The sequence below is a fragment of the Colius striatus genome, chromosome 1 (assembly GCF_028858725.1).
Source record: "Colius striatus isolate bColStr4 chromosome 1, bColStr4.1.hap1, whole genome shotgun sequence".
In the NCBI taxonomy this organism is placed as follows: Eukaryota; Metazoa; Chordata; class Aves; order Coliiformes; family Coliidae; genus Colius; species Colius striatus.
The window spans coordinates 165768211-165791435 of record NC_084759.1 but is presented as its reverse complement, the minus strand read 5'-3'; the positions used below and the strand labels follow the sequence as shown (position 1 = coordinate 165791435).

At 38.9% G+C, this 23225-nt stretch overlaps 1 protein-coding gene across 3 annotated transcripts in view; it reads left to right on the top strand.

The window, feature by feature from the left end:
- The window catches only part of SYT1 (synaptotagmin 1), a 350831-nt gene that overhangs the window by 267958 nt on the left and 59648 nt on the right, over positions 1–23225 (top strand). For all 3 annotated transcript variants that reach the window (XM_061994205.1, XM_061994125.1, XM_061994045.1), the window contains 2 exons: positions 59–226; positions 5061–5228. In XM_061994205.1, coding sequence (XP_061850189.1) covers positions 59–226; positions 5061–5228 — 336 coding nt within the window. The remainder of the gene's footprint in view (positions 1–58; positions 227–5060; positions 5229–23225) is intronic.

Here is a 23225-nt window from a genome sequence, read left to right as displayed (position 1 = left end):
TTATATATATATAAATATCTATTTGAAATTTCAATCTGCTGGATTTCTGTCTTTTCAGCTTCTAGTTGGGATTATTCAAGCAGCTGAGCTGCCTGCATTAGATATGGGTGGTACATCTGATCCCTATGTGAAAGTTTTCCTGCTGCCTGATAAGAAGAAGAAATACGAGACAAAAGTTCACAGAAAGACTCTTAATCCTGTTTTCAATGAGCAATTTACATTCAAGGTATTTTTTGATTACTGAACCTTTTTTAGTTAATTACTATGTATCGTTCTTGGCTTCAGAGTTAGATATCTTAGTTAATTGGTAATTGCAGCATAGTGATTTTTCACGTTGTAGAAACCTGTGATACTGAATCTCCTGATGAAAGTGGTGTAACGTAGGGTCAGACCTCTGTAGGTGTAAAAGGCACAGTTATTTAAGGCACTTTGATTCTCCTGATGTATGACAATCTGAGCCTGTATTTTATGGCTGGATAAAATTTACAAGAAAGTCAGTAAACAGTGACACTGACAAATGTCAGGTAAATTTCACCAGACTAGCATTTTCTTTAAATAGCTATGTAGCCTGATTTATGAATTTCAGTATACCATTTCTTTTCCCCTCAAAAATAAATTAAAACTCCAGGAAGGTAAATGGATGAAGGACAATGTGGCAGATTAATCTTGCTAGACTTTGTCATAGTAATTCTTTGCCATGCTACTTTACATATTAAAAGAAATCAGGTTTAATAGCATATGAATTAAGGAAATGTGGCTAAGCCTTACATTGCAATATTTAAGTCATTCCAACAGGAGCTATCAATAGTGTTTTTTCTAAAACTGAAGCTTTAGTCCAGTTAAATATGATAAAGGAATACTATCCAGCATGTTTCATAGAGTTTGTCTTCATATACATTCCTCTGTGGTTACTTTAGGCCTTTCTCTCTCTCTATGCACAGTCCTGTAATGACAGCTGCAGATTGAAAACAGGAACAGTGAAAGACTCAGGCTATGTAATCATTCAATGAGAAAGATATCCCTGGAGGCCAGAACTACTACTGCATATATAATCTTATTTTTTCCCTTGAAGATGTTCATAAAAATAATCTTTTGTGGGGAGTTATTTTTTCCTTGAGCTTTCCTGAGAGAGTATTTAAAAGAAAACAGAGTTATAAATTACAGATTCCCATGCAGCTCACAAAAGAAAAGAAAGAACCAATAATGCTGTCATCTAAGATGAAGGCATACATTATAAATCAGATCCTCCACTCCTGGGCTATAATGTCCACTTGTTTTAAGTCACATTTTTAATATTCGATTTTTATGCTCCCGAATAAAGTTTGTTCTCCACATAAGACCTGACAGAGTGTTTAAGTGCATCCCAATACGATACTAATTGTCCCTTGGACACTGTGGTCTGTACTCAAGAGGAAAACAACAGGGCATGCCAAGTACCATCATGGTTCTGGGGACTACGGTGAAAAATACAAGCGGCCGTTTAACTAGTGCTGCAAAAGTAATAAATAACTTCCATGGGAACTACGGACAATATCTCATTTACTTGGGCAGAGCCTTACTTCTGTGATCCACTTCAGGTGATGCACAGCTTCAAACGGCTTCCCTCCCATCTCTCTTTGGCAGAACTGCCCATCAGGCAGCTGAGACCCATTTTGTTACCGGTCCCCAGGGCACGGCTTTGAGCTGTCTGCCTTTGTCCCAAAGAAAGACTAATGGGGATGAGATGGGTTACATTTCTGCTATATTGCATCTTGAGCCCTGGACCTCATTCTGTCTCTTCTTTGGGTGCTTCTCTGTGTTAGTCCCCTTTTCACCTCTGTTTCCCAGACATCCATGGTGCCATTCCAGGGTGCAGGTGTTCATTAAGCTCCAGCTGTCTGAACTGTATACCTGCACTGTACACTGTGCTGCTAAAAGGAAACAGAGAAATCCCAGCTGGACTACACCAGTCTGGCAGAGGGACTCTCCTCAGCCCCAAAGTGGGAAGATGGTTCATGTCTAGAGGAGTGACATATCTGTGACAGAAAAACACTCTTTCTACCAAAGTCTCACCTGCATTAAGAGGCTGAGTATCTCTGAGCAGAGCAGAAAGCAGGCAGAGGGAGCAATCCTTCACCAGACCTCAAAACATACTTGGTAGTTGTGAACAAAGCTGGAGGCTGCCACTTCTTCAGGGGTAATGAATGAAGGAAGCACTGCCACTAAATCTTCTTCAAAAAGTAAGGTAGTTAAAATACCTGAGGTGAAGTTAATGATTAAAAAAAAAAAGTAAATGATGATAAATGGAGTCTTGGCATGCATTCTAAATGTCCAGAATCCATTAAGTGGTATATTAAATGGTGGAGAAAGAAACTTTAGAACATTTCTCCTGTTTTCAAGGCTGTGTAAAAAGGAAAGCGAAATTATTTAGAATTTTGCCTTCCATATACATTTGCCTTCTGTATCTTTTTAGAGGCTACAAATAATTTACAGAATCACAATAAATTCTGCTGTAGTATTTACTACAATATAGAACCCTGAACCCACTGAAACTATTGTACTCAGTAATGGAAGCTGAAGCTGGCTCTCAACTTGAAAAGCTTCTTTTAAACATTGTATAACGTTTTATGAAAAAGGAAAACTACTCATGCGACTAGTAAGTATTCTAAAAAGCAAGCTAAGTTGAACAGTAACAAAAGACAACAGTCCTAGGGTTTAAACAGACTGGAACACACAGAGATTAACAAGGCCAATGATAATGCCATGTTTTCATTTCTCTTTTTATATAGACAATTAATAGATAAATGTTTACTGAAGCCCATGGAAACCATTTATGCTTGCAGAATATTGACCAAGTGTTCAACGTAAGCCCAAACAACTCCTAAATCAGACCTCTCCAGGCAGCCACTCAAGTATAGCTTACCTGAACTGTGCATCTTCATCTGAATATTAAAAATGTGACTCATAAGCATCCTAACACACAGCATCTGTCTGAAACACATCAGAACAGCTGGAGAATTAGTCAGAACTTGGCCTTCTGCCACCACATTTTCTGACTCCACTCTGTGACTTAGAAAGCATCTTAGTGTCTGCAATGTGATGCACCTGTGGGTGTTGAGGGAGCTGGCAGAAGTCATTGCTGGACTACTCATCATCATCTTTACTAAGTTGTCGAGAACAAGAGAGGTGCCTGAGGAGTGGAGGAAAGCAAATGTCACTCCAGTATTCAAAATGGGCAAGAAGGAGGAGCTGGGTAACTACAGACCAGTCAGTCTCACCTCCATCCCTGGAAAGGTGATGGAACAACTTATCCTAGGTGCTGTCTCCAGGCATTTAAAGGACAAGAGAGTCATTAGCAGTCAACATGGCTTTACCAAAGAGAAGTCATGTTTGTCCAACTTGATAGCCTTTTATGAAGATGTAACCAGGTGGATAGATGGTGGTAGTGCAGTGGATGTGGTTTATCTCGATTTCAGTAAAGCATTTGATACCATCTCCCATGGCATCCTCGCACCAAAACTGAGAAACTGTGGGCTGGATGATCAGGTAGTGAGGTGGATTGTTAACTGGTTGAAGGGAAGAAGGCAGACGGTTGTGTCATTGGGGCAGGGTCTTGTTGGAGGCCTGTATCTCGTGGAGTCCCTCAGGGATCAGTGCTGGGACCGATGCTGTTAAATACATTCATTAATGATCTTGATGAGGGAACAGAGGGCACTGTCAGCAAGTTTGCTGATGATACTAAACTAGGGGGAGTGGCTGACACACCAGAAGGCTGTGCTGCCATCCAACGAGACCTGGACAGGCTGGAGAGTTGGGCAGGGGGAAATCTAATGAAATTCAACCAGGGCAAGTGTAGACTCTTGCATCTGGGAAAGAAGAACCCCATGTAGGAGTACAGGCTGGGGAATGAACTCTTAGGGAGTAGTATAGGGGAAAGGGACCTGGGGGTCTTGGTGGACAGCAGGATGAGCATGAGCCAGCAATGTGCCATCATGGCCAACAAGGCTAATGGCATCCTGGGGTGTATTAGAAAGGATGTGGTGAGTAGAGGTTCTCCTCCCCCTCTACTCTGCCCTCTTAAGATGACATCTGGGATATTGTATCCAGTTCTGGGCTCCTCAGTTCAAGAAGGACAGGGAGCTGCTGGAGGGAGTCCAGCACAGAGCCACCAAGATGATGAAGGGAGTGAAGCATCTCCCTTATGATGAAAAGCTGAGAAAGCTGGGGCTCTTTAACTTGGAGAAGAGGAGACTGAGGAGTGATCTCATGAATGTTTAGAAATATGTAAAGGGCATGTGTCAGGAAGATGGAGCCAGGCTCCTCTCAGTGATGTCCAATGATGGGACACAGGGCAATGGGTAGAAGCTGGAACATAAGAGGTTCCAAAGAAACATAAGGAAAAACTTCTTCCCTGTTCAAGTGAGGGACCACTGGAATAAGCTGCCCAGATGGGTTGTAGAGTCTCCTCTGGACTGGATGAGTCCTGTGTGAGGACCCACCTGGATGAGTTCCTGTGTGACCTACTCTAGGAGGTCCTGCTCTGGCAGGGAGTTGTTTCGAGATCCTTTCCAACCCTTAAGATTCTATGTGAGTCTGTGAAAAATACGTCCTTGTAAGTAATAGGCAGTGGTACTGTAAAATAACTATTTCATGTCTAATTACTTTGTGTCAAATACAGTAAGCCAGTATTGTTTTTTTCATCAGTCTAGGAGCTTCTCATTTCTGGGTGATGACAGCTGATGTATTGAGGAAAAGATACCATTGTGTGAAAAGTTCATGTGTCTTCAGTGCAAATAATTGGGCTTCCTGTTTCAGTTTCATCACCTATAAAATGATTTGAAATAGAATGAGAAAAACCCGAGGAGTGATGAGTGAGCTGCCACATTGTTCTATCGAGTGCCAGACCCTGGTCTCAAAAAGTACTGTGTCTAGTGACTCTGAAACAAATACACCTCATAATTTTCTCTGCAGTTCAATTTACCTGAGATGACAGCTGATAAACCGAAGAAATAGATTTGCATTGTAGTGGGCTGATCTTTATTGTCTGAGATATGAAGTTTGTCATTTTCTCTTTTTTGCAGGTGCCATACTCTGAGCTGGGTGGAAAAACTTTAGTGATGGCAGTTTATGACTTTGATCGTTTTTCCAAACATGATATCATTGGGGAATATAAGGTTGCGATGAACACAGTGGACTTTGGTCATGTCACTGAGGAATGGAGAGACTTGCAAAGTGCAGAGAAGGAAGAGGTAAGAAAAATGAACTTTTTCTTTCCCCCAGGATAGTTTTATCCTCAGCTAGAGAAACAATCAAAGTAGCAGCACTTTTTTTTTTTCCAAGACAGCTCCCATCTGTTATCAGCATTTCTCAGACTTACTTCACTTGATAAATTTTTGATAAGCATCTTTTCCAAAGCTCATTGAGTGGTATATTCTCCTTTGCTAATCCTATTTTCAATCTTTCTGATACTTTATGCAACATATTAAGAAAGTTTTCACGAGTTTGACTTTTTCTTGATGCAGTTTCCATACATACAATTTGCATTTGAATTACAAGAGCAGTGTGCACTTAGTCTTCTTTGTGGCTCTAATCATTCTCAGTGTTTGCATCTCAAGGCACCTTATTGTGCATCAAGATAATGGCAGGTTTTCACTGAAATACCTTAGAGTTTTATTGAGCTGCTATGCAATAATATCCATTTATTAGAAATATGCATTTGACAAAGGCCTCGGAACAGCATCTCACTCAAATATTAATTGCCTTTTTTATTTTCTTCTCTTTGCCAACATCCTGTGGGTTCATTATTTAGTAGGCACAGAGCTACATGTACACAAGACACGTTTTGGAAATATTTCTTCACTGAATTTTCATCCTGTGAGTCTGTTCATACTGGCACATCCACCTTTTTGCTTATTATAAGGCCATTTTGTGCTCAGTTTTACATTATTTTTCCTTTTTATTGCTAGATAATATCTGCCTACTCATAGTAGTTGGAAGGCACAGTGGGCTTCAGTTCTCTTCTGTGAGAAGAAGGAATCTGAATATGAGTTCCTTGTTGTCTAATTCAGCTAGTAAGCTGCTTTGGATTCAAACCTTATTTTCTGTAATTAAAGGGACAGTCTTTGAATTAAATCTCAATATAAGTGACAAAAACTTGAATATTGCATATAGATTGCAAGTCTGAATATTGCATTTAGACTACAAGTGAAAAATTCAGCAGATGCTGGGCCATGCAGCCTTCTCAGTTTTTCAAAACTGGTACATTTCAGTCCTGCCTTTTTGATTGTTTCTGAAGACTGTATTTTCAGATGGCTTTCTTCTACTGTTTATTGTGTGTAGCCACTGCTACATTGTGACTATTCCACAAGGCATTTTTTCATAGTGACAGCATTTGCGAGACTCTCTTACTGCTTGTGACATTGGTACCCATGTTATGTGGGGCATTTTTCTTCTGCTCTTAGAGCTAAAGATGAAAATAAAAGAAAGAGGAAGAGGAATTTTGCTGTTCAAAGGACCCATTCCTTTAAGGTATCAGCATATTAGAAAGCTAGAAATGTGAAATCACAGTGTATTAATTCTTCCAAACTTAAGTATCAGACTAGACTTTTATTGCACTGTTTCCATGTGATATCAAAGTGTTTCATGCTTTTCTGTTTCAAAACACATAAAATAAACCAAATGCTGCACAAAGAGGAATTGAAACTTTACCATTTTTGTATAACTTGAAGCTTTTAGAACAGAAATTATATTTTCATATCTTAACATGATATAGATTAGTGTGAAGCTTCACCTGTCTTGTGGCATAGAACATTACCTCCTCAGTTTTCTGGCTCACATCCACAGTAAGACCTGATTCAGTCATTTGGTTCCTTCATAAGATTCATATCCTGATAATGCAAAACAATGATAATATTGCTTGAACTAGATATTGAACAATGTGAACTACTTCCAAAACTGCATTCTGACTTGGAAAACACTTTTTATTAAAACAGGAGAAGGTAATTAAAAGAAATGAATCTTAAAGTGTTTAGTTATTATAAGAGTATTACGAGAGCTTTGAATACTTTGCAGAAGAAACAAAATGTACTTGTGCTTTCAGAGCACAAGTTAACTGACATATATATTTCTACATGTTTTGTCATTTGTCTATGCAAATATATTTGCAAGAAAATCATGTCAGCTATAAGAAACTAGTTTTTCTTAGTTCCTATTTGAGCTTCTGCTCTCACCTTCTTCACATTTCAGATACTTTTTGTTTTTTGATAGGGCCTTTTTTGGAGTTCCAGGAGAGTGGGGGGATCTCATTAATATTTACAAATATATAAATGGTGGATGTCAGGAGATTGGGACATTCCTTTTTTCTGTTGTATCTAGTGACAGGAGATGGGGTAAGGAACAGAAGCTGGAACACAAAGAGTTCAATTTAAACATGAGAAAAAACTATTTTACTGTGATGGTGAGGGAGCCCTGACACAGGCTGCCCAGGGAAGGCTGTAGAGTCTCTTTCTCTGGAGGTTTTCAAAACCCACCTGGACATGTTCCTGTGTGACCTGATCTAGGTGGACCTGTTTTGGCAGGGGAGTTGAACTAGATGATCTCTAAAGGTCCCTTCCAACCCTTACCATTCTATGATTCTACCGATGCAAAAAAAGTGACTCCACAGAAACCAGTTACTCAAGATGTAAGTAAACGAGGAATATTTAATCCAAAAGATCTCCACTTTTAGCTCTCTTACAGAATCTCTCCTTTTGGCATATATATATGGTGAGTCTGATTCAAAGAACTGCTTAGTCCAATTTGGAAAGAAGTCCCTACCAAGAAACTTCCATCTGTCAGTGGTTCGGGAGCTGTGTTTCACACAAAATGTCATTCCTATTTCCATATTTGACTACTGCCAAGTACTCACCATCTTCGATGTCCCAGACCCTGCTTCACAGTGGAGATGCCAAACACATTCTGGTGTATTTTCTGCAATAATAAATAGGGTACAGAGAGGGATGGGAGGGGTCCCATCTTCATAAACCTAACAACTGCCACAGCAGATGTTGCAGAATTGACAGCAGGTATAGCTACAACCAGGAAGTATCCTGGCTTGACAAATACCCTGGAATTACTGCACATACAAAGACTAACATGATTTACTTAGGCCAGATGTGTGGCAACAGACACATGCTTGTCTCTTGGCAGTGAGTGTAAACATCATATGGCGGTCTGGCTTACTAATTCTACGAAAACGTGATAAAAACCAAATTAAAACCTGAGCAACTGGATTTCATCCACAAATGTATGACAAATGTAGTTCTATTGTATGAAAATAAATCTTTTTTTAGACTTCTACATGTTATAATTACATAATGAATTTGCCCTTGAAAAGCACATCTGGACACGGTCTGCAGTACTTGAAGAATGAGTTGGTTTATTTCATTTTTTGCCCTTACAGCACTTAGGTAAGTTTGTCAATTCTTCACAACCTAACACCAAGTAGGATTTTAATATATTTGCAATTAAGTATCAGATGCCAAACCATCCTTAATATTTTAATGATGACCGCTGAACAAAATACATAGCGAAGCACATCAGTGGCAACTGTCACCAGTCACTTTGAAAGAACAGTCTAGGTACAAAAATATTATTTTTGTTTCACTTTCTGTCAAATGCAGTTGGTGCACATCACAGAATATACAATTCAATTAACACTGCAATCATAGAGGGCAAAATCATTTTACAGGCAGTTAGTCTTCTTTTTGCTCATAAAGCTCCACTGTACTTTCCATCCTTTTTTCTAAATTGGCTTGAAATTGATGGCAGAGGATGAAGGTTTAATGAAATATTTGAAGCTCTACCTCTCACAGCCCTGAAATTTGAATGGCACCTCTCTGACACTGCATTCACATCTGGGAGAGGTCTTATTAATATACTTATGCTGGTGAAGCACTTTTAAGGTACAAGGCTTTATGTAAGCATAAAATTGACTGTGGGAATACTTTGGGAATGTATGGATCTGCACAATGACTGCTAAATATTAGGGAGGCCACTACTAATGAGCTACATACCTTGAATTCTTTTTCCCCTGGCTGCTTTTAGCTCTGCTGTCCTTGTGAATATACTGAGGTGATTTATCTAGCAGTCCTTCAGTCTCATATGACTGAGGGCATGGGAGGGAAGAATGGTAGATACTGAAAGGTTATTCACTTTTACCAAGTCTGACATATAATGGTTTGGGCACAGAGTGTTAAAAAACAGATGACAGGAGTTTGCTCCTCTGTGTCATCTACCAGATATCACTGCCATTAACTTTATCTGAGTACACACTGCATCCAATATCTGTTATCACTGCAGTACAGACGGCCAGACAGACCTCTTCTTTGATCACAGCAGTATGAATCATACTGAGAGTCATCTTCTGAATACTTCCACTGATTTCCCTTCAGACATTTTGTTATATTGGCACTTAAATTGAAAACCTGTTCTAGCAAACATTCCAAGAAATTTAAGGGAATATAGAGAAGAGCAAAAAACAATTATTTTGCAGTGGGGGAGCATAGCCTTATTCCATGAGGAGACAGATCTTTGATCTGCCAACAGTTCTGCAGACCTCTTGCAACTGCCACCACATAAGACTGTATGCATTATCTGAGCAGGCATCCACCATACATAGATTACATGGTGGATGCTTGATTATATCAAAGTGAGTCATGAGGTAAATTGTTTTGTGTGTGGCTTCTGTGTTGGAAGTCTACTGGAAAACACCATCAAGATGCACAACAGCCTCCCTACTACATAATATACAGCCACAAGCAGGAGTAATGCTATGCTATTGCCTTGAAAAGGGTGAGATGCAAGTGCCCCACAGCTAGAGAGTGGAAGACCCGTTCTGTAAAGCTTGACGTGCTATTCATGAGGATTATTCATTCCTTCTTCAAAAAAAATAGAAATTGAAGGAAGGATATGGAAAAGTAATCCTGAAATGGGTATATTTATACCTCTATATGCTTCATTCAAGCTGGAGACTGATGAAGTTAGTAAGCCATCCAGCTTATTGAATCCTCAGCACTGAAACTTGTGGAGACTTTAGAGGACAGGACATTTTTACAAATGTCTCTGTCAAATCACAGCAGTAAATCACTGTCATTTTCTGTTATATCATAGACAGACAGATGATCTAATAGGCCTTTCCCATCCCTAATAATAACCCTTAGTTCTTATACAGCTTTGTAGATAGCTCAGTGCATTGCAAAAGAAATTCTCATTAGCCCTATGAAGATGCTGTCAGAGTGGCAGAAAAACTTTAAAATGTTAGGTCTCCTTTATTTAGCTGCATATGATATTGGACCACTATGTATTCTGCATGGTGTTCCATTTTTCTCAATGCTTCTTACTATATCCAATTAAAACTTTGAAATGTTAAATCTAAGGGACGTTTAATTTTCAGGTTTTGTGGCAGAGTTACATAGAGTAAATGCACAGCGTTGAATGGCATGTTCAACATTCTAAGTGCATCATTTGTCCTCCAAAGGAACTGAATTTGATAGTCAGATAGGGAAAAAAACAGAACTTGTTAATTTTGAGAATAAGCAAGCCTGATTTGAAATTCTTTAGCACTTAATTGGTTGTTTTTCCATCTTGAAACTGAAGATGATGAAATGTTGTGATTTTAAAGGTAAAACCACGTGACTCAAGTAGAGCAGTTACAGTACTGTTGTAGACTATTAGAATTAGGCACTTATTTTCTTGCTTTTCATACTCAAATTGCCGATAATCCTACTATATACCTTTGTTGAGTATTCTTTCTTAACTTTTTCTCTGGAAGAGACATCTATCTTACAAGGTCAGAGGCATTCCTGTGTTATAACAAATAAGAATGTAATTGACTTACTTGACATCAAAATGAAACCGGCTTTACAGATATTATATTCACATACAGAGGACAGTAGAAAAGCAGAAGTTCAGTGATAGTGTTAAATTCAGGCTCTGCCAGGGCCCTTCCATTTCTAGACAGTATTCATTCTGAGATCAGAAAAACTTGTATTGCTCTTTTGTCAAAAACATACTTAACTGCTGTTTGACTTTCTGTGGAAGAGCATCGTGATGTTAAACTGTGCTGACAAAGTAGATCCTACACTTAATGCTAAACATCTAATGATCCATACACCAAACAATAATAATTCTATTAATGTTTGTTTCAGATAAGGCATGCTCCTAAAGACCTTGTAGCAAATTACAAGGCCAAAGGAAGTAATAATGGACATTTCCCACCTCTATCTTTTAATGTTATTGTGTACATTTTTAATGCTCAAGTATACCATGTTTGAAAATGCGTAATAGAGGAGAGAGTCCAGATGAGCCAAGGAGTTCAAAAGCACTGGACTTGGTTATTAAACATATGGTGGTATTTGGAAAGCGATATTTTGAATGCTGCTTCTATGGGCTTTTGAGAAAGGTGCTGAGAGGGATGAAAATCATCTTAGAGTTCTTGAAAAGGTTTAAGCAGAACCTGTATCACTTAGCTGCTGGAAGGGGTTTCCATGTACCTGCAAGTGATTTGTTCAGATAGCTGGCATATCAGTTATTTGCATGGGCTGAAATATATTACAAATGGAAGGTGGTAGAGCTCCAGTACAAAGAGATTTTTTTGGATGGAAGCTTCAAAAGGAATTCCAGGGAATTCAGCCATAATCGTGGAGTATATCTAGTTATAAAGCTCTGTAATCTGGGAGGAATTGCAAGTGCATCTGCAGAATCAGATGGTTGGTGTGAAAGGGCCACAAAGCATGCTATATATTAAATTTTCATGCATTATTCCCATCCAAATTTTTATGTACTTCCTTATTTTTCTGACTACCAGCATCAGTGAGTGCATTATCTAGAGACAGAAAATGCATTTCTCACCAAGATTCTAGGCAGAAGTTTTGCAGTAGTCCAGGGTAGTACCTTATTTCCCCTTCCCCCCTCCTCCTTTTGCAAACCAACAGTGGCAAAAATCATTATCTGATTGCTGTTACAAATCAGAATCAGGAGCTAAAGGAAGCTATAATACGGGTACATCAAAATACTTCATCGTAAGTGTCATTAGCAGGACCTTCAGAAGAGAGACCAGCATTTTAAGAGGCATAAGGAGAGAGCAGGTCTCAGAAAGACAGCTTTTTCACTAAAAGGTTGAAGTGTAGTGTGCTGTTCCAGCCTCCTCGCTTTGTTGTTCTCACTCCACATATAACTAAAAGGTCTTGGTTTCCAGAAAGATGTATTTTTTTAAATGATTAAAGACAAAGGCTTAGGAATAGTGGTCTGGGAAGGAAAGGGATTAGCCATTTTTTTCTCCTTCAGCTCTTAAACACCGATTTAGACCATGTCAGGGATTACCATAGTAACCATTTAACCTCTTTTCAGAGCCTCTTGTATTTCGGTTTAGTTCAACAATGAGCTTGACTGGCATTTGAAGCACTTTGCATTGTACCTGTGACAGGAATTAGCACCAAATGCCATTATTGTAGAGAAATTGCAGTTAGAATCCAGAACATAATACAGTATTTTCAGTTTGGTGTTATTAGGCTTTTATTGTTTTTATGCTAATATTTTAAGAGGTAGAGTACATGAATTTAGGATGTATTACTAGCCTAGAAATTCTTTCCAGGCTAAATAGACGACAGATACTGATAATTTGTTTCTATGGTTCCTTGTTTGATTGCATTGTAAAACTCAACTTATCACCAAAGAAATTCCTCACATTGGCTTATGTGTTATTGCTGTGTTACAGGTGTTGCAGCTGGGTGGTTTTAGTGCAATCAGCTCTGTACTTCTTTCCTCTTTCTTTTCTGTGGCCTTCTGGAGCTTACTCTGTCATTATTATCATTGCAACTAGAGAAACACTCAGGACATGGTGATTTAAATGAAATTCCAAAAACCTGTACAATAGCACAACCTTTTTTTTCTTGTTCACATCTAATTCAGTCTGGCAGGATGCTGTTTTACAAAATAATAACTTGGGGAAAAAAAAGCCCTTTTCGTAAAATATCTCTGTTTCTGCATTTTATTCATGCTTCTCTTGCAGGTTAATGGAGAAATGACACTTCCAGTTTTTAAGATCTTGCAGTCTACAACATACACACAATTCTTTTTGAAGGACTAATTATGACTAGTCTTTCACTTTCAATCATGCAGATCAAAGCAAATATTATCATTCTTGGGTGTTCATAGGTAACTCTAAGGCATACATAAAATTTTAAGAGATTAACAAGATAGCTATAAGTGCTTTTCTGTACCTTATCTGAGCATGAACATTTTTAATGTTGGTGCTATACAATTGAAATTTTTTTGGCATGTCTGTCATCTAAAATTCCAATAGTGAGGAATTTTACTCCAAGAATGATGCTACTGTCTAAAGATCAAACCATTTCTTCTCTGTCTCTGTGTCTCCAGACTTTCATAGGGAGAAAATCATAAAATGCTGACTCATCTCTCAGTTTCTTTTTCTTTTTTTTAACTCCTACCATCATTCTGTGCACCTGAGGGAGTCAGTTAATTATTAAGTTGCACTTTTTGCCCTCCAGTGTAAAGTTTTAATATTTATGTTGACCAGAGATCAAACTTCCATGAATCACTCCACCTCCTCACTTCTCAGCATATTGTCACTCTGTGTGTGTATATAAGATGTAGACCCGATTTGGAGCAGAAGTATATCTTTCTTTTATGATGCATCTTCTGTGATGGAAGCTTTTGTGCAGACTTTAATAGTTTTGTGAACAGACTTTAATTGCATTAACTGGGACTTTTTGCCTCAGAAGGCTGCCTGGCCGTCTCGCTTGCTACATGGAGTGGTACTGCAGTTGTTTTTTTCCCTTCTGCTGGCAGAGTTTCCAGAAGTATGATTTTTTTCTTTATAGGGCTCAAGTATGGTCACTACCACAGAGTAACTACTCCTACTGTCTCCTTAGAGCAGAACACAACTCACTTTGAGCTACAGTCATCATTCTGATCATTCATTTCTGATCTCCTTTTGGACTCAGATATTGTCTGTATATGTTTTTTCCTAGCCAAGCACTAAATGAAAAGAAATACCTGAAACTGAATCCAATGACATGGAAGCCTAGATGTTTTTCTTGAGCACTGTGTCTGCAATTACAATTATAGAAATAGTGCCTAAGGTGGGAGTGTCCAAACCAGCAGTGAGGGAGTTCAAAGTGGTATTTTTGCTGCTTGACCAGCAGGATGCATTCACCTACAGCAGAACAGAATTGAGTTCAAATCTCTTCTTCTTAGAAAAAGACAGACCTTTTCATCAAATTCTAACCTAAGTCATTCCCTAGATGATTACTGTTATGTGGGATTTATAACTTGCTTTTGATGGCACTGACATAGAACATGGCACTGCAGCTTCCCAATGGCATGAATGGCAATAAGCAGACAGTGCCTGGGCTTCCCATTAGTTCCTTAACAAGTTCTAGGTACTACTTAAATTACTTCTAGTAATCCTCATCTGGAAACCAGTTATTTTACCTTTATTTTTCCATATCTTCTTCAGTAACTGTGAAGAGCAGCTCTGCAGAGAGAGACCTGGGAGTCCTGGTTGATAATAAACTAAACATAAGCCAGCAATGTGCCCTCGTGGCCAAGAAGGCCAATGGCATCCTGGAATGCATCAAGAATGCACCAAGAAAAGTATAGCCAGCATCTGGAGTATATATATATATATCTCCACATCTGGAGTACTGTATCCAGTTCTGGGCTGCTCAGTACCAGAGGGACAGAGAACTTCTGGAGAGAGTCCAGTGCAGGGCCACCAAGATGATCAGGGGACTGGAACATCTTTCATACGAGGAAAGGCTGCGGGAACTGGGGCTGTTTAGTCTGGAGAAGAAGAGACTAAGGATGGATCTCATTAATATTTACAAATATCTAAATGGTAGATGTCAGGAGTTTGGGGCATCACTTTTTTCTGTTGTAGCTAACAACAGGACAAGGGGTAATGGGATGAAGCTGGAACACAAAAAGTTACATTTAAACATAAGCAAAAACTATTTCACTGTTCAGATAACGGAGCAGTGGCACAGGCTGCCCAGAGGGGTTGTGGAGTCTCCTTCCTTGGAAGTCTTCAAGACCCACCTGGACATGTTCCTATGCAACCTAATCCAGGTTGACCTGCTTCTGCAGTGGGGTTGGACTAGATGATCTCTAAAGGTCCCTTCCAACCTCCACCATTCTATGATTCTATGATTCTATGAAAAGTAACAGGACAATCAGTGTTGATGAATGGAGGTCAGGCTTCACAACTGGCAGCAGCTCATTTTCATGTGAGTGCCCTGAGGTCTGCAGCTAACATGCTCTCTCTGTTATTGCCCAGCCCAGAATTAGATAGCAGCGGATTATGCTGAAAGTATTTTTACTCATTTAGACTTTCACATTAATCGGTCAGGCTAAACTTGATTTTCTGTGATATTTCAGAGCAGGCAAGTTTTCCAGGATATCTGGGTCATTTGAATTAATTTTGATTACTCCTTTTTTTTGGGTTTTTTTGCTTGTACTACAAGTCTGTGACACAGAGTAAGAGCTGCAATTCTTCCACAGCATGTGTCTGTAACCCAAGATTCCCATCTGGTCACAGTAGATTTTCATCCCTGCATTTTATTTTCTCACTCTGAAATGTTAGCTTGTCTATGACAATATGTCAAAGTCCTCAGAGAAATCTACCTGTAACTTTATGGGCCATACAAACATGCATGTGCTCCCCCATCTTCTTATTTTTTAATAATGAGGACCGATTGGTCTCATTGCAATTTGATACAGCAAATGGTAATATTTCTCTAGATATAAAATCGTATTTTTCCACATACCCTTACAGTCATTAAATAATTTTAAATCTCTCAAAAGGCACAATTATTTCTTTAGAATATCTGTCTGTGACACTAAACTATTAGTAGGTTTCTTAATGGAGAACTGTATGCTTTTGGTTTTATCCATCAGCCTGGAGAAAATAATATGCATGCTTAGTGCTTTGAAAGTTACAACTTCTATGATTAAAAAACATTAAATCCAAAATTTAATCTTTTCTGATATATTATATTTGTAAATGAGAACAGATTTTAATTAAGCTCTACTAGAGTTGCTGAAGTAATCGTATGTTCCAGAATGACGTGAGAATATGGGTTTCCTGCCTGGATTTCAGCTGTAGGGTTCTACAGTTGGTGTTTCTGAGAGCACAAACACCAGTTACATGATGTAAGACTTTAAGGCTCTGAAATGTTCCTGTATATGTTTTGTGACATGAAAGCGAGCTGTTAATCAGCCTTCAAGCACAATCACTACATATAAAGCTGTGAAAATCTTGTGTATAAACATTGAGACATGCTCCTTAGGCTTTTTAGCCCACCTGTTCATTGATTCCTTGGGTTTGTTGACAGAAGGCACCACTATATGAGCTCTTACAGCTCACTGAGAATGACAGGTCTTTAAATCTAGTCTATTTTATTTGTATTGAGCTTAGACTAGCTAACATTAAAATTTTCTTTCCGCAAAAAAAATTCCATTCAAAAATCTTTCTTTTGTTTAAAAATACTACTATTCCTTGCCAAATTGGTTATTTTTCTAAATGAGATGAAGTTATCTGCCCTATATCTGGAGGATTCCTAGATCTTCAAAGAACATTTTAATGAATCTCCTATAATCAAACTCAATCTAGGCAACATCCAAGTATAGCATTGTTCACTTTGTGCCAGTTTGGGAGGAAGATGGCACAAGAAAACCCCCTTACAAGCTTGAAAGTTAGACCTTGCATAGGTTTAGAGTAAGGAGCTAGAAACTCTCTGATTCTCAGCCCACAGTATTTGTCCTGGCTGCTTGCCCATTGACTGCAGATGCTGAAACCTCAGATTTCCTCGTGGCATCCTGACCTTCAGCATTATCCTGCATGCTCTTAGTGGAAGTTCAAGAAAACCAAGTCTCCCGTTACACATTTCGATATCATCTAATCTGAATTTTGGGTAAATTCCACTTGAAGATTCTGTGTAAGACCTTAATGATTAAAAGATAGAAGCCTGCTGACAGTCAACCAATGTTCATTATAGGCAGCTTTGCACCTCCACTGGAAAACTGTTGGAGGGTCTTCAGACCCAAAGAGTTTGCATATTATTTAAAACACCAGTAGGTGGAAAAAAACAACACATCTCTTATAGCTTCAGCAGTTATTCTACCTCTCATTTTAAAATGTGTACTTTATTTGTTATTTGGATGTTACTGTATTCTACTCCATTCTTGTTATGCCCTTCTTCAGTTGATTCAAACCATTTAATACATAATGCTTACTCTTCTCTACAATACTTTCATACCTAATCAAGTCACTTCCAATCCTCTTCAGAAAGGGGCAGAAATTCATCTTTTACGTTTTCACACTCAGGTTTTGTCTCCATTTTTCCAATTACAGTTGTGACTTTTTACCTTCTTTGTTGTCTTCGGTACAAAAGGTATTTGTACATAAGAAATGTGTGCAGTGTACTTCATATCTTGGCCAGACAGGCAAAGTCATCAGCTATTTCTACTCACTTCCACAACTGAAAAATTTGCATGGCATTACACTATCAGTTTATAGTCTGTAGCTTATAACCCTAAACCCTCAGCAGGAGACAGAGCCTTATAAAATATGTTTCCTGACCCAGCAGATACTTAGAAATAGTCTTGAGTTCTTTGTCTTAGGATGTAGAAGTTTTGCTTTTGACAAAATGAAAATATACACTTTGCGACTGGTTACAGCTAAGTGATTTAGCACTTTCTCTCTGACAAACCTGTTTCATTATTATTTACCATCGTGACAATTTTTGTATCAGCTGCTTACTTTATCAGCAGAAATGTCTTCCACATCTATAAAAATAGCAGTAGACCTTGAACTGAACAAAAAAACTAATTTTTGCATGTTTCCTTCATTGACCTCTTTTAGTGTCTTAGCAAAGAGTGAATCTGGTTTTATGTTCCATAAAAGCATGTGACTTCACATTCATTATCTTTCATATCCTTTAAATCAACATTAATACAAATTTTTATGAGTTCATTCTTTATGTCATCTGGGTTTGATAAAAGACAAATGGCTGATAGATATTGCCTTCATCCCATTTGGCTCCTTTTTTTTGGAGTAATATGGATGTAACATTAGTACTGTTCCAGTCTTCTGGAATTTCCCTTGTGGTCTAAGATTTATTAAAAATGAACATCATTGAGCCAGAGATCTCATGATAAGTGCAGTCTTCTTTCCTAGATTTTTACAGATGACTGCATAACCTCTTTCTTTTTACTGAAGAGATTAATGAAATCCAGTGTGTGGTACTGATTGCTGTGATGACCTTTGATGAGCTGTCTTGTCTCCCTAAAGAATGTGTTAAGAGACTTTTTCAAAGAGAAATAGCCAGGGAAAGTGAAGTAATAGGAAAGGTTTTTGCCAGTATGTATTCAGACAAATATTTAGGTATCTTACAGTAGTTTAATAAAAATGCATTTTTAAATTCTTAGTTTAAGAAGTATACATGAGCCTGGTAAGGGTAAGTCAATAGATTTTAACGTGGTGGTTTAGCTAGGTGTCCACCGGGTCATAATATCACTCCTCCTCCCAAACTGGACAGGAGAGAGAGAGAGAGAAATATGATGAGTGGTTTGTGAGTTAAGGACAGAGAGATCGCTCAGCAAGTAGCATCATGGGGAAAGACTCAACTTGGGTAGAAAAAGGTTTGATTTATTAAAGGAACAGTAAAAACAGGGAGAGGAGAAATAAAAACAAATCTTAAAACACCTCACCCCACCCCTCCCTCTTCCCATAACTTCCTTCCCCCCAGCAGTGCAGGGGATGGGGGTGGCGGTCAGTTCATTACAGATGGACTTTGACGCTGTTTATGCTCAGGGAGAGGTCTCCTTCACACTTCCCACTGCTACAGTGTGGGGTCCCTCCCCACAGGAGACAGTCCCTCACAAACTTCTCCATTGTGGGTCCTTCCCATGATCTACAGTTCCTCATGAACTGCTCCAGCTTGGGGCTTCCCATGGGGGCAACTCCCCACACTCTGCCCCAACGTGGGTCATCCACTAAGAGAACGGTCCTCCAGGTACTGACTGCTCCAGCCTGAGTCGCTCACAGGATCACAAGTCCTGACAGCAAACCTAGGAGCGGGGGCTCCTCTCTGCTCACAGACTCCCAGGTCCTGCCAGGAACTTGCTCCAGGATGCTTCCTACAGAGTCACAGCCTCCTTCAGGCATCCATCCACTCTGGTGTAGGGTCCTCCACAGGCTGCAGGTGGATCTCTGCTCCCCAGTGGCCTTCACGGACTGCAGGGGGACAACTGCCTCACCACAGGTCACAGGGGAGTCTTTCTCTCAGGGCCTAAGCACCCTCCTCCTCCTCCATCTCTACTGACCTTGGTGTCTGCAGAGATGTTTTCACATTCTCACTCCCTGTTGCTGCTACTGTTTAGTAACTGTGAAACAACTTTTTCTCCTTCTTAAATTCGTTACTCACAGAGGCGTTACCTCTGTGAGGTAACTAATTGGCCAGGCCTGGGTCAGCTGTGGGGTCCATCTTTGAATTGGCTGGCCCTAGCCCTGTCAGCTACAGGGGAAGCTTCTGGCAGATCTTTGTTGAAAGAAGCCACCCTGTAGCTCCCCCCTGCTACCAAAAAACCTGGCCCAGGCAAAACCACTACAACATAGTACCAGTTAGAAGGAACTGAGCACAAATATGTAATGAGTTGAACATATAATGCAAGGTGCTGTAGATGGAGGCATGTCTTAGTTTCTTCACTTCAAGTGAAAACAAAGACAAAAATATTGAATTTAGCTGAGAAAGTGTTTTCCATATTTCTGACATCCCTAAAACTAGGAAGCACTAGAATAAGAGTGGCTCTGAGCTTTTCTGAGGGTTTTCAGCTTGCCACTTTTCCAGCTGCGTATCCTTTGTCCCATCTCTTATTTTTAGACAGTTTTGCTGCTCTAGAAGAATCTCCAGTACAAAAATCAGTAAAAGAGGACAACATAAGAAAACTTTCCAAATGAAGAGCAATGATACAGGAAGGGCTTTCAAATCGTGCCCATGCTCATAGCAGAGAAGCTGTAGATGGAAATAAAAGATGAAATTGTCTTGAGTAAAATTATACATGGAGAAATCTTTATTGATAAATTACAGGTGGAGGACTCTCTTCTTGGAAGACTTCATCTACCAAGTGTTAACTTACATCAGCTGGCTGTGGTTTTCCCATTAGCAAATCCAACTCTTTTTTAGCTTGGCTTCTAGTTTGCTGCTGGGGCTCTAGCACAGTGTAGGTTTTGACCTGCTTATGTGTCTGAGTTGTCTTCTTGTGGAAATAAAGACACTAGCTGGTTTTGGCCCAGAATTGTGTTCTATGCTGCCTTGGAAGCTGAGGAGCCTGGTAAGAGAGATCCTGTAAGCTTACTGGACAGGAATGCCTTAAAGAAGGTAGATACTCATATTCTTGCCCTCTTTAAGGAAACCCTTGAGTGTGTACCTGGACCTCATGGGTTCTGTTTGGCCTGTCTCTAGCTAGCCAGCAAGCTTCTAGTTTTAAGACCCCAACATCCCATACTACTTCTTACATAATTGCCAGGCTAGGAGATTTTGGAGAAGGCAGCTGTCTTTTGTGGAGGTTTGTGACTGGGGTCATGGAAGGGAGCAGGAGCTGGCTCTTGGAGATGTTGTGGAGGGATATGAAATCTGAACTGGTGTTATAACAAGCAAGAGATGAGATAAAGGAGGACATCTATCTACAGGAATTAAGTGAACTGGTGCTAGTGGGACTGAAGAAGGAACCACTTATTTATAATGTAGCTGACACTGATATGAGGTGCAAAGTCTTTTTGTCTTGGGAATTTGTTACAGAGAAAAGGGGGAAAAAATAACTGACTATGAAGGTAATCTACAAATTCTATTGAATTTTTCTTTGTGAGTCTTGCAGAACAAATAGAAATATGCTGTATGGCTTCAGTAACGGAGGCACTGAATTCACCTGATAGTCTTTCCCTGGGGCTATTGAATTTCAGCAGAATTTACCAGCAGCCATAGATGATTACTCTTTCCATCATGCCAATCACTCCCACCTGCTGGCTTGTTTAATCTCTTTGTTCTGTCTTTCATTAATCAGTAACGTATGGTTGTGGTAGCAAGGATTGTCTTCAATGCTGGTCTTTTTAATACAATGCCACATGCAGTAGTACAACTTACAAGTAAGAAATCACTAATTTATTTGATTCTTAATTACAGTTCTCTGCTTTCTACCAATTCTGTACAATTTTGGATGTATACTTTAACTGCAGTCCACAATCTAAAGCTTTGGAGTCAATCGCTTTTGGAAACTAAGACATTCTTGATAGTAGAAATTTCATAAACTAAGCATTAAGGAGCCCATAGTTACTACAAGATATGTTTTCAAATCAAGTAAGGGCACTATACTGTGACTTTCTATACCCTATCACAGGAGGATAAGGACTTTCCATTGAGTGACTGCAATGGACATGTAAAATATTCAAATAATTATTGAAAAGCCTTGTGATTCAACTTCTCATGGTGTCTGATAAGAAAAAAATCTTTCAAATGTATTACATTTCCTCTCAATGTTGTACTTAGAGTACTCACTAGAAGACTAGCCTTGTGACATGCTATAGTTAATAAGTTTTCCATGCTGTCAAAAGTAATAATATTAATGTGCCATTCAGTTAAATTAATTTTGTTTTGTGCACTGGCCTGCATAAACGTGAGTGACATTTAGAAATATGATCAGGCAGGAGCTGAGGAGAAGCCAAATGGCAAAACAGAATGAGATGCAATCATTAAAGCAGAGCAGCCAGCTGCAAGCATTTGTGGCTAGGCAAGGAGTTAGAGAAGACCAAGCTCTGATGTTTAGGCGTATATTTTTCTTTTAATTCATTCCTGCCTTTCTTGTTTATTTAAGAAATTCATTTTCTTCTTGTTTAATTAAGAACTTGGTATGTTTGGTAGCATGGTATCTAGTTTGGAAATCAAAGAGTGTGTTTCTGCTAGTCTTTTGATTTCAAGTGCCTTCAGCCACAGCGTTTCTCATTTTCCAAGAGGCAGCTGATTGTAATGCTTTTAAACTGATGACTCTGAAGTGTCATTTGCTCCTAATAATAACAGTGTTTTCTCTTTCCATTTCCTCTGCTTTTTAGAAAGCTGTAATAGAAGTGCTTTCTCTAAACAGTTAAAAAGTATAATGAAGAGGACTGAAAGGAGGAAGCTGACAAAACCTGACTTGTTAATTTTTTAATAACATTGACTGGTTCAAATCATTGTCCAACTTGCTTTCAAGTCTGATTTACCACTGTGTTAGAGAATATTACATATTAGAAGAGTCAGAAAAAATGCAATCTACTGCCTTTCTGTATCTATATTTTGCAGTAACAGACAAAGATTTGCAAAGAGTTTCTATGCCAAGTACTGCTGTTCAGAGGAGAAAATAATAAGGACATTTTTAAAATATATTTTTATTTCCACAGAAAGATCCTGATAGGTCTGTTTCCTTCAAGCAAAGGTAAAAACTAGTTCTGGCATACAGAAGTTCTATCACAATAGGAGTCAGGGAGTAGGACTGTAGTAGAGAAAGTCAAAAGGAATGTGCAATTAAGCCATTTATTTTATCTCTTCCTTACTCCTACTTTTTACCATGACTGTATCTTTACAGATACCACCTCCTGATACTTTAATAATTTCCCTTCTTTTTTAAGATTATTCCTCATCTGCACATCTTCTTCTTAAAACTTACCTCCTGAACCTTTTCTTCTATTTCTGTTCTCTGTTCACCTAGCATCAGTCTTCTTTCTATCTCTTCTTTAGCATCTTGTCACTGCCCATCTTTTTTTTACAGCATCCAAAACAAGCCCTCTGGCTCTTTGCCTCAAGAAAATTTCTTCTGAAATCTCCTGCTGCAACCTATTTCACTTTGCTTTCCTCCTTAATTTACTTGTTATGTGGCTTGTAACTGAACACTTCACATTAACAGGAACTTCTTTTTATGGCCAAATTTGCACATTTGAAGAGAGTATAACCTGTGGAGACACTTCTGAAGTAATGGTAGTAAAAGGAAACAGGAGAGAATCTTGATCACAGATACAAAATGGAAGCACAGAGTAAGACGTATGGGTTAATCCTGCAAGACTGATCCTTGAATAAGGAAGCATACACTAAAGCACTTGTCTGTTCATATTTTATTGATTTAAAATATTTTCTTCCAAAGTGCAGTTGGCATAGTCA